The sequence below is a fragment of the Grus americana genome, chromosome 5 (assembly GCF_028858705.1).
Source record: "Grus americana isolate bGruAme1 chromosome 5, bGruAme1.mat, whole genome shotgun sequence".
Taxonomy (NCBI): domain Eukaryota; kingdom Metazoa; phylum Chordata; class Aves; order Gruiformes; family Gruidae; genus Grus; species Grus americana.
The window spans coordinates 15,394,178-15,406,645 of record NC_072856.1 but is presented as its reverse complement, the minus strand read 5'-3'; the positions used below and the strand labels follow the sequence as shown (position 1 = coordinate 15,406,645).

The following is a 12,468-nucleotide window of genomic DNA, read 5'->3' as shown; positions in this document are numbered from 1 at the left end:
TGCTCAGGTCTTCCTCCACTGTGGTGCTGAACACCTCCAAGGATGAAGACTACAACCTCTCTGGGCAGCCTGTTCCAGTGCTTTACCATCCTCATGATACACCTTTGGTATCCTTAAGGTGAAAAAGCTTCTCCTGCATACAGTCTGAAGCTCTCTTGTTTCAATTTATGCCTGCTGTCTCTTGTCCTCCTGTCATGCACCATTGTGAAGAGCCTTCTTGATTACCTCCTTGCAGGAGGCTGCTGGCAGGTCACCCTGAAACTGTCATTTCTCCAGGCTGAAAAAGGCCAGCTCCCACAGCCTCCCTGTGCAGAACAGGTGCTCCTGACCATCTTGGTGCCCCTCTGCTGAACTCTACTTTGGTTTGTTGATGCCTTTCCTGTATGAGGAGGTCCAAAATTGGATGCAGTGTTCCAGACTGTAGCCCTGAGAGAACGTGATGGATACCAGCTACAATTCTTTAATTCTGTTGTGGACACTTGTGATTTTGTAAGAAAACAGTATTTGATTAAAACTTTATTCCCATGGTATAGGTAGTAGATAAAAGCATTTCCGTTTTCTTGAAAAGGGGAATGGGCAATGTGTTTCCACACTGTCCAAGGGCACACACAGCAGCCCAGAAAGGTCTCAGTCTGCAGTATTGTCCTCTGATAATCACTTTTTTGTATTATGCATTAAATGCAATAAATAATAAATCAGAAGTGCATTTGTCTTAAGAAGTTGAAATCTGTCTTCAACATTAAAAAGCCAATGAAGAGAAAATGTTTTGAGATTATGTCTTACATGGCAGAGGAATAAAGTTTTTGAAAGCTGTTCTATTCAGGTTTTGTTGCTGTTGTATCAAATAATTCCAGCTTTCTACACTGTATGACTTTGCTGCTTAGATGAAAGCTGGATGCTGGAAATCTTGTGTTTGCTTTCATATTTAGAACAGTGTGGATCATTGTTGTGTCTGTTATTGTGTTAGTCTTTGCATCAAAGTAAAATATGTTCAAATAGGACTGGTGTGAGGGTTTTCAGCCTTCATTGGTAAAATTAGATGCTATGTATATGAACGTATCTTTTATTTTAGCCAGTTTTTTATGGCTTAAGAACTGAGATATATAATACTTTTGTGTAAAGCTTCCCTTAAATACATTTTTCCAAAATAGTATACTTACATGACAATGCTTATTGGATGGCTTCCTCACTAGACTCTTTAAATTGTGATTGACGTTGGAGTTTAAGGGTATGCTGCTTTTACGCAGGGTGTTTTAATCATATTACTTAGTGAGATTACCACTTTTTTTTTTAATTAGAGAATACATTTATTAATTTAGTTTATGTATCAGATCCAGAAGAAATAAACAATATCACACGTCACTCTCTACATGTTATTTTCTTGTGGCAGGATTGGTTTATAGCAGCATTTCACATATAACACTTCTGCAACTCTGCTACTGTAATATGGTTACATCAGGTCTGCATAGTTTTCTTTTGTGTCAAAGGCTATATGGCAAATGCTGCTCTCTGTGTTGTACAGAATTGAGTAGTGAAGAAAGTTAAGTTGCTGCTTTTCTGTCACACCAATGACCCCCAATGGAAAAAGAAACAAAGAAAGAAAACTACCTCCACGCTTCCCAAGATCTTTGATTAAAAATATACTTGCTTTCTATGTAAGCACCTGTCTTTGGAGTTTCTGCATCTGATTGGGTTGGGACTATTTGTCCCAACCATTTAATCCTATAGGAGCCAGAGTTACTTACATCATTGTAGAAATATCTCTGCCAGCATTGGAGATGTGTGTATGTGTATATATCCCAAATATACATCCATATATACACACATGTATAACTATATATGCATACAAACATATATATGTGTATATCACCAATACATGTATTTAACTATTGGATCTACTCCTGCTTCCAATTCAAACTTTCAGGATTTGGCTTAGATGTTCACTGGGTATCTGTAAGAAATACATAATTGAATGAGTCTGCTGTTCACATTGTGACATTAGCGATGTTTCATTGTCAGTAGAAGTCAAGATTATTTTTATTAGGTAGCAAAGTTCCAAATTAATTTAGAGAGATAGTTTTGAAGGTACTGCATTTTATTTTGGAGGTTTATGGAGAATGATCTATCCTCAAATACTTTAGTAGGAAAGAAAGGAAAGATCTTAAGTGAGTTCCAAGCCTGAATTAAGAAGATGTGATACAATAATGTGATATTTTACCTTTCTAATTTTATTTTTCTGTGATCAGAGAATTTTTTAATTTAATTTTCACTTTTGAAGGCAGGGACTGTAACTTTTCTAAAGTTGCAAAAGTAAGGAAATAGAATCAAATTTCACTTTTCAGGAATGTCCTCTCTTCTAAGAATTTCCTTGTCTTCAAAACTTTATCATGCTTTTTTCCCTTGATATGAAGTTACTTGAATGTGAGTTTTGTGAGTCAATAAAATCCTGATGGTGTCTCACGACACGCATCAAAAGGATTTGTGAATCAGCAGGTGACTTTAACCTGCATTACTTAGGGAAATCTGTGTTGATCCCGTGATTTGATAGTATATTCATCCTTTTATCTGTTCTTTTAATGACTGAAAATATCTGTAGTGATTCTGTGGCATTTTCAATATTAGCTTACCACTGATTTATTAGATCTGTTCTTAAAAAGGATGTTCATTAACAACAAACTCTTTGCTGACAATATTACTATTGGATAGTATAAATTACCTTTGGTAGTTCATTAAGACAGAAAAAAAAAAAAATACTGACTCAGTTCCAAAGAAAGTTGCCGTCCCCTTTTAACCTCATCATTAGTGAGCTAGGTAGAAGGAAGGACACTATGTGAGAGCATGTCAGTTGGTTTACTGACCATTTAACTGTTAGTTTCAAACTTTTCTTATCTGCAGGCTTTTACAAGGAAAAGTGAAAATAGAAGTCATGCCAGCTGTCCCATTAGCTGTCTTTATGAGCACAGGCTCTTGTGTTGACTGATTGTAGTCACAGATGTAGCTGCTCAAGACAGTTACTGAATGGTATTCTGACTAAATAACTAAACGCTTGTTCAGCGTGGAGAAGAGAAGGCTCTGGGGAGACCTTATAGCAGCCTTCCAGTACCTCGAGGGGGCCTACAAGAAAGCTGGAGAGGGACTGTTTACAAGGGCAAGTAGTGATAGGACAAGGGATAATGGCTTTAAACTGAAAGAGGGAAGATTTAGATTAGATATTAGGAAGAAATTCTTCACTGTGAGGGTGGTGAGGCCCTGGAACAGGTTGCCCAGAGAAGTTGTGGCTGCCCCCTCCCTGGAAGTGTTCAAGGCCAGGTTGGATGGGGCTTTGGGCAACTTGGTCTAGTGGAAAGTGTCCCTGCCCATGGCAGGGGGGTTGGAACTAGATGATCTTTGAGGTCCCTTCCAACCCAAACCATTCTGTGGGTTTGTGATTATTACATTGGAGTGACTAGATGGGCTTTAAGTCCCTTCCAACCCAAACCATTCTATGATTCTATGAATTCTCAAGGCAATAGTCTAAGGAGGATATGAGATTTGAGAGAATCACTTTTACTTTGTGATTCTTATGTAATAGTTCGTAGGTTAAGATGCTAATTAAACTGTAGGAGAGCGTGAAATTTTGACCTTGTGAAAGTTTCCCATACAGTGATTACAGTGGAGCAAGGATTTTACCACTACTCTGAGGAGACACCCAACTATTTTAAATCATGCATAATGTTCAGTATCTTGAAAAGATGGGGTTTTATGTGCGTCCAGCTTGTAGTGGGTGCTATTGCTTGTGTAATACAATTAGTTGGTATTGTTCCAAATTCTTCCAAACTATGTCTGTATTACACCAAATTTTTCTTCCAGTAATATTCTTTGCAGAACTTTGATGACACTGATTTTCTTGGACTACTCATTGATACTCTTTCCAATGAATTCTACAAACTAATATCTAAAAAAATACACAGAAGGCGATGCTGAAACTATTTCGAAGCTATTGATGTATTTCAGAAATATGTTATGAAATAAAGCAGACTGTGCCAGGCTGTTTGCCTGATTACATACAAGCACTTTCTCCTGTTTGGAGTGACAGCTTGCTGGCTGAACTGCAGTTCTTCACTGCATGAGTTCTTCTGTCGGCTGTACCCACATCAGTCATTCCCATAGAAGTGTGGGTGCTCTCCTGTAACTTGCACCACCATTTGGGGGGGCAGTTCAACATAAAGATGTTCATGCTTATCTACTCTTGCAGGTAAGTGTAAAGGAGTCAAATTACATGGAAAATAAATACTGTAGAAATTACTCATAAGAATTTATAGGACAGTCTGTCCAATGACAAAATGAATTTTTCTTGCAACTTATAAATTTGTTGTGAATGTGATGTAGACTCAATCAGTAGTTGATTCACACGTTTCAAGATTCATCCGTCTGGGCATTTAAATTACTCTAGAGGCAATCTATAAACTTGCTTGACTTCAAATGAAAGGTCGTCAGCATCAGTCGTGTCCAAAAGTTAATTATTAAAACTTGGCTTTGACCCGAATACAAAATGAACTGTGAAGAAAAAAAAATAAATAGGTGAAGTAATGTTAATTGAGTTCTGCAAAAGGATCCATGCAGGCAAAAGTGCCTGCTTGTGTCTATTATACTATAGGATTGGAGACTGGATTGTAATTCTGTGGTTTTCCTGTGTTTAAGTCAGTTACGTTTCATCATACTATAGGTTAGGTTTATGCAAACAAATTATAGGCAATGTTAAATTTGCAGACTTGCTTAATCAGTACCTGAGAAATGTTTTAGGCTGCATTCTGATGGCGAGCAGTAATCAAAGAGTTATCAAAGGATATAAGTGTCTGTCTGTCTGCACTCCCACCCACTCAGTAGGATCATAAACAACATCCAGTGTAAGGTTATATGGTTCCATCCCCCCACACCTGAACCCATGGCCAACTTAGAAGTTACATGAGATGCTCAAGCAGCATGCTTTTGCATGTGGCCAATATTAGTCAGGTGTATTAACATTGTTTACGTCTTGAAGGTCTTGAGTCTTTCTAAACTGCTATAGTACATTGGCCTTAAGACAGTGGGTGACTCAATTCTTACGTTTGTAAATGTGTACACATGCTGTGACGTGGTAGAATTTGTGTTGCGGTATCTAATTTGAAAGAACCGGTGTTTGAACTGCATATTCTGTTATGAGAAGTCTGGGTCTCAACTCTTACAAACCAACAGCAAGCCTTGGAAAATAGTATTCTGTAACTTTGAAATTCAGAATTACTTTTAGCAGTCTTATAGTGTAATTTAGTAATGATAGTAGTGGGAGAGTGTGGATTTTTCATGTTTCCTTATGTGCTTTGGCTTGGTGGTTCTGTTGATTAGTAATTATACAAAATCTGAATAATACAAAACTGTTAAAATTAAAAGATGATTGCTAGAAAAAATGCCATAATTGATCACATGGGAAATTTGTAATGTTACTAGAAGAGTTAGCTTGCCATTTCAAACGTGTGGTGTACTAATACAGGTTACATGGCATTCAGAATTCATGTGGTGAAACATCACAAGCCTTTCCTGGTTTTGCTGGAGGTATGAAGTCTTTCTCTAGTGGAAAAAGAATAAAAGGGGCACGAAGAGCGGAGCAGTATATTAAAGTTCATTTGTTGTGCCTGTTACCCATGGTAGATTTCTGGCCAATAGAAACACATTCAGCAGCTGCTATTTGGAGGAAATGCAGGTGATTAACTACTTGGAGGCTTGATTAGCTGATGTGTCTGGAGAACAACTGTGCCAGATCTTTTCTTAGTCTGTGCTTGGAAAGAAAGGAGAACTTTTGCTGCAACAAGTTTACTAGATCACTCTCACTGCAGATGTTATTGTTATCATTGTTGTGTAAACAGGTATTACTGTTAAGTAAATCTTTAAAGGACATGAATAGAACAACAAAAAAATCATGATCTAAATCTAAAAATCTAACGTTACAATTTCTCTCGTTCTAATCAAAACAAGGTACTGCTAATATTTTTGGAATACATCTGTTTAAATACTGGGAAAGTTTCAAAGGGATTGTAAGAATTAAAAGGTATTTGCAGAGAAAGATGGGAGGGAGCAGCAGGGAATGACAGAACAGAATAATATAGGTTGGATGGAACCTCTGAACCCCATCAGATCCAGCCCCTCCTCTTCCAGAGCCAGGTCAGCTTCAAAGTTGGAACCAACTTAGAAAGTTCGATTTGGTTGCTAAAGGCCTTATCCAGCCACGTTATGGATGTTTCCAAGGATGGAGATTCCACAGCCTTGCTAGGCAACCTTTCCGGTGTTTGACTGCTCTCATTGTGGACAAAAATCTCCCTGCTATCTAATTCCTTGTTGCAAGGCATTAGCCATCTGTTGTATAGGTTGTTTTGAATAGTATTGCTTATTCCTAATGAGTCCTATAAGGCAAAACACTTAAACTCTCACTTTTCAAATTCAAATAAACCACTGTGTTCTGTGAAACTAATTGTTAGTGGCAGTGGTTTCATTTCTCTCTTCCCAGGCAAGTCCCAAGGATTGAAGCTGCAGATTTGCAGAATGTTTTGGTTTTGTATGGCTTCCTCTTGTCTGTGAAATTACTATCTCATTTTATGTAGTAATGGAACTATGCTTCTGTTGCTCTGCTCTTCCTATTCAAAGTGCAAAACTTGTCCCAAAATGTAATTGCTCAGATATTTAAGCGTTTACTTTCTAGTTGAAACTTTTTATTATTAGCAAGTAATATTTAGTCTATTAGTAATGGACTTGCTCTTTAATTACAGCAAGAGGACTAATTCATCTTCGGAAGGCCTGGTGAATTTATTTCATGGGAAATAATAAAATATTTGTAAAAGTGCTAGCATGGTATAAAGGGGAACTTAATTTCCTAAATAATCTTAGAGCACTTCTGGAATATAGTCCTTTTTCTTAGTCTTAATTGTAGAGTGAGTTATTAATGACTAAAAGCCTGCAGATGAGAGGTTGCTGACAGTTTGTCTGCCTCTGGAGAATAAAGCTGACAATGTACTTTCATTTTTAAAGCTAACTGTATTTTTGCACTTTTGCTAGTAGTCCTAGGCTGAGTATCAAAGGTTGAACAGACTGCTTCGGTCCTGATTTAAAAGAAAAGACTTTTAGCTTAAATCCATTTGACCTGTGTGGCAAAAATGATGTTTAATTGTTACCGTTAAAATTTATTTATTTATTATTTTCTTTGACATCGGCAAGTTCCTATTCTTTCTTTGGATGTATACTCAAAATTAGAATACGGACTGAAGTAAAAGTGCTTCTTCAGAAAACAATATTCCTCAGTCCTTTTGTGAGAAAAAAAATCTTGGTTGCTTTGTAGATGTTAGCACTGCAGGCTTACTGGAAATACTTTCTCCTGATCTCTAATTTCATGGGAAAATTGAAGAGTTAGAAGCTGCAAAGCTACTTCATTAACCCTGTAGCAGGGTCCCTGTAGAGGGTAACTCTCTGCAGCAGAGGTCAGTTCTCACCACTGTAGGAAATAAATGCTGGTGCTGTGGGGTAGCTGATGGCCTAATATGTTGTTCACAGTTTTTAATGGCTGTAGGGCTAGACTTTTTGTAATAGGCGAGGCTGGAAAAAATCCTTTTGGTGTAACATAAGTTGGCAGAGCTTTCAGCTTATTATTGAAAATGTTCATTGTATTGGTCCCCTATATATGACTTCCTGTAGCGAGGCATGTTGAAAAAGGGGTGAAAAGTTTATAACACAGAAAACATCCTCTGCCATTCATGGTCCAAGTGGGACTTGGTGTCAGCAATCTCTGGTTTTGGTTGTGGGTTTTGTTGTTGTTATTGGGGGTTTTGGAGATCATTTTTTGGTTTTGTTATATTTTTTTGGTGGTGTTTCTTATTTGATTTTTGGGAGGGGCTTTTGTTTTTTAAACCAAGGCATGTCCTGAGCTATTTACATCTGAACATTAGGGGCACATGAGCCATTTGATTGTTAGCTGTCCTTTACGCTACAGAAAGGCTGTTACCTCTTTGGAATTTCATTACTTTTCAAAGTATTTCTTTATGCCAAAATATTTCTTTATGCCTTATTCTGTTTCTGGGGGGACATCCTGCTATGCTATACAATTGGGTCAAGTCTGTAAGACCTGAAATCACTGGACTTTATGGAGAAAACCCCCCAAATCTTCTTTAAAACAAACAAACAAAAAATGGATGAAGTATTCATTTTTGGCTCTTTGACATATAATTCATTTAACAGCCTTTTTTTTTTCCCTGAATATACTCACAGTGTGTTAACATTTTGCTGCATTTGATGGGAATTCTAGTTTTGAATATTGTTTCCTTAATATTGTTAACTAAACCCCAAAAAATTCAGAACCCTACATAAGTGAGCCCTTGGTTCATTTCTCTCTCTAATTCTAAGGCTCCCCAACAGCATCTCAGCCACAACCTTTCTAATTCTGAAATAAGATCTTCAATTTCTTATTTCTTTAAAATTTGTGATTTTTATAGATTGCTTCTTTGGATAGGGCTGCAGAATAAGCGGCTTAGTAGGTATGAGACTCTCTAGAAACTGTCTTGTGTTTTCTATACAATCAATTCAAATTATTTGCTTTGGGGTGAAGGGAAGACTACCAGTTTATCTATTTTTGCGTTGTACGAGTACAGTTGCAGATAAAATAATTGTCTTTAATGGACAGCAAAATTTCACAGAGGGTAGCAAAGCATCTAGATAGTACTCTAAGGGGAAAGTTGATAGAAAATCCTAATTTTAATTCAACTCAGATGAAATACTAAATTATGTTGTTTTATGTAGACCATGCAACTGAATAACTGAGGTTATATATAATCTCCTGCATGAAGGAATAAAGAAAAATCATTGAAGAAATACCATACTAGAGGGGAAAAAAAGCGTGCAACAAATGGCTTCCACAAAATCTCTTTCTGTAATCGCATTAAATATTACAAATTGTGTAATATTTTAAATTATTCTACTGGTTCTATTCTGTGAAATTTACAGAAATGCAAATCAGTACTTTATATTGTGTAATTTCTATGTTATGTTTAAATAATCTGGTAAGTCAGGTGTAAATAATCATAAATTCAAGTGCGTCTCCATAACTAAGGATTGCAACTAGTTTACTTTTAAAATATTAACCTGTTTAATAATTAAATGGTACAGTGTGCCATTGGCAAAGTCAACAAGAATGCAGGAAGGAGCTGAAAACATTTCTGGCCTCAAAAGTACCAAGGAAATATGTTTCATTTTTGGAGTAGCAGTAGCAAAGCATTGATATAAACAGTTCAGCCTTTTAGAGATAATAGATACATTTTACTGAGTTTAGCAATGTTAATTTCTTTTTTCTTTTTTCTTTTGTTTTTTTCCTTTCAGCCATAATCAGCAGACCACATCATTTAGACATCCTGTGACAGGACAGGTTTCTCCAGAAAATATTGAATTTATTTTGCGAGAACAGTAAGTAGTTTTATACCCATGTCAAGAGATCTAAAATAGTAACACGTTTATCTGCAGTAGTTTAGTAGTTTGACAGTTCTGTAGCAAAAATGTCATAGAGATGGTTTATGCTTAAAAATTTACTTCTCATTGTGATAGTATGTTTTTTCATTCTAGCACTGTTCCAGGTTAGGGCTTGAGAGAAAATCTTTACCAAATCTTAAAAAAATAAGCAAACGAAACCCCTCAAAAATAGACAAAAAAGGCAATATAAATAGGATTCTTAAATAATAATACCTTAGCCTTATATCAATATCAAATATACAGAAGATAAATGTAAAATGTCTTTAGAGCAAACTGGGAGTTTCGTACTGAAATTGAAATACACAAAATATTACAAGTTTCTATTGTAATTTCTTGGTTTTCTTGTATTTTAGATTTTCTACATTCCCTGTCTTGGGCTGGTATTCATTAAAAAAAAAATTGATTAGGCATTCTTCAATTTATTCTAGATAAATAGAATCATATATATTAGTTTTCAGCATATTTTATCTTGATTGTCTGATTAAAAAAAAAGAAAAAAGAAAAGAAGAAATGTATGTGTTCAAACTGGTGTATCTGGGCATGTCTTTAGCGTTGGTTTGCATCTCTCCCTGCTTCACCATAGGGTTTAACTACTCCTGTCATCCTTGCTGCATGCTAGGTTGCTCTCGGAATCCCTTTTGTAATGGGATGACTGGATATCTTGCCTAGACAGAGTCTAGAAGAAACTTCTACATCACTTCTAAAACCACTCCAAAGGGCAAGAGGAATGGGACACCACCAGATAGCTTTTCCTTTCCCAGCCTGGTCTTCCAACACTGTTTAAGCAGCCTCTAGCCCTTCATGCATCACAGAGGTTGGGCATCATGCTGTCATGGCCTGCACGTGGTGGTTTGTATGGCTGCCCACATGATTCTGAACGCTTTGTTTCAAATTATGTGACATTCGATTTGCTTTACATTTAATTTAAAGCAGTATAAGATTAAGAAAAATGAGGCCCAGAGAAGGGCCACGCAAGACTCCCAGGAGATGCTTTTCTGGCAATGTCTTCTATTGTGGAGAGGAAAGGAGAAGCAGAGCATGCCTGTGCAGCCCTCTGCTCAGAGCTCCTGGTACAGCCCTGAGAAAAGCTTCTCGTATGGTTTAAAAAACAAACCAACCAACCAAAACCAACAATACCAACAAAACCTCAACAAAAATACAAGTAAACAGCTGCCACCCCAAGCCCAAAGCAAATCCAAGGGCCAATCCTATGTTCTGGCCCATGCTGAGAACCAGCGTGAACTAGAAGGTTGAACACACTTTGCAGTGTGTGAGAGGCCTGTAATTAGGCACAAAGACTGTGGGATAGCTGCTGAGCTGGAGCTCACCCCAGGTGTTACCTGGTATGCGGGTGGCTTGCTGCTCAGGAGGAGTTTGGCTCGATACAAGTATGCAAACAAGCTGCTCCAGGTCATTTAGTGAGGAGAACAGGTGTCTTGCAATGGAGTAAATCTCAAAGATGGTATAGACAACAGTCACTGTGCATCTGTGTTCCAACTTCCATCCGTTAATTGATTTTTATTTAATCTGTTGTAAAGGTTCAATCAAATTTTATAGAAAGAAAATTTGTACATGTGTAAGGGAAAATAGGTGTTTGGATAGAACTCCTTGGAGGGCATCGCTGGGTTAGTCACGCTTCCCTGGTCTGTTTCTGGTCTTGTTAATCATGGTAGCAGATAAAGTATTAAAAGCAGAATTGAAAGAACAACTTGCTGGTGGCACATGGTTTTAGTGATCTTTTGTGTGTGTTAGAAACTTTTTTGGAAGAGAAATGAAGGGGTTTATTTGGAGGGCAATCAGATGAACAGGCATAACTTGTCGTCTTGTGATTTCCATTACTCACACCGAGATGGTATCAAAAGCAGGGAAAAAGATCTTACAATGTAGCAGAATTAATAGAGACTGCTGGTTTTTATTCTAAAAGAAGAGGAAATGGCTGGAGGGATATAGAGAGGAGTACGTGTTTGTAGTGACTACTGAGGAAGCAGTCTTTGCGAGCACATTTTTCTAAGCTTTATTATTGGCCTGAAGTACATACAGGTTGTTTTTAAAATTAGATGGTTTTAATATGTCAGTTGAAATTACTTTAAAGATGTCATTTTCGTGTGCATGGGATGCTCTGGTTTCCTTAGTTTTGTACTGCTTCTATGTGACAGTGTAGGTGTTACACAGATGCTGCTCATCATGCTCATATCCAAATTCTTGTCGAACGCTGTTGACGTATGTGAACGTGTCTGCTGAAATCAAAGTACCTGTTAGCACCTCCCTGTCTTTAGGCCTAGGAATTATAATGGGGCTAGCTGGCGTTTTCAGTTCTTTACCCTCAGGCATCAGGGATTTGTTTGGAATCCGTGTTGTTGATCGTGTATTAGTTTGCAATCAGCGTTGAAGATCGTATCTTGTGATGAAATGACTTTCACAAACAGGATGAAGTCGGAAAGATAGTCTCTGGATTTGCATGGTCTGTGGAAACTTTCCGTCATGGTATCCTTTTGACCAAGAGTACTTTTTTCTGTAGCTGAGGAATCCTGTCTGAAGTAGCAACACTCTTAAGGGTTTCATAAACGGCAATTTGTTCTTCAGTGCTTTTGTGATGTGATTTATTACTTACGGGTTGATTTTAATTTAAGATTAGGGCCAAAGCCAGGAGTTGTCACCAGAGGTTGACTGGGAGCTAGTGGAGAGATGCAAGTACAAACTCATTGAGGCTGCAACAAACGTATCTATTAAAATGACATGTTTAACATCAGAAAAGTAATTTACAGTATTGTAGAAATGATGAATGTACAGACTGCTCTGGCCTTTTCTCATCCAGGAAACAATATTCTGGCAAGATGATTTAAAAAGACGTTTTGGAAAATGATGTCAATAAATGATGTAATCCTAGCTTGATTATGAGTCAGTTATGAACCAGGTGCCCTTGCCTCACTTGATCAAATGACAACTGGATAC

The 12,468-nt window shown here is 37.3% G+C and overlaps 1 protein-coding gene across 13 annotated transcripts in view; it reads left to right on the top strand.

Annotated features, from left to right (window-relative positions):
• PLEKHA7 (pleckstrin homology domain containing A7) overlaps positions 1-12,468 on the top strand; it is a 164,552-nt gene that overhangs the window by 84,190 nt on the left and 67,894 nt on the right. For 11 of the 13 annotated variants that reach the window (XM_054827153.1, XM_054827157.1, XM_054827154.1 and 8 more), the window contains one exon: positions 9,370-9,453. The exons of the other annotated variants lie outside the window; for them this stretch is intronic. In XM_054827153.1, coding sequence (XP_054683128.1) covers positions 9,370-9,453 — 84 coding nt within the window. The remainder of the gene's footprint in view (positions 1-9,369; positions 9,454-12,468) is intronic. 13 annotated transcript variants of the gene reach the window in all.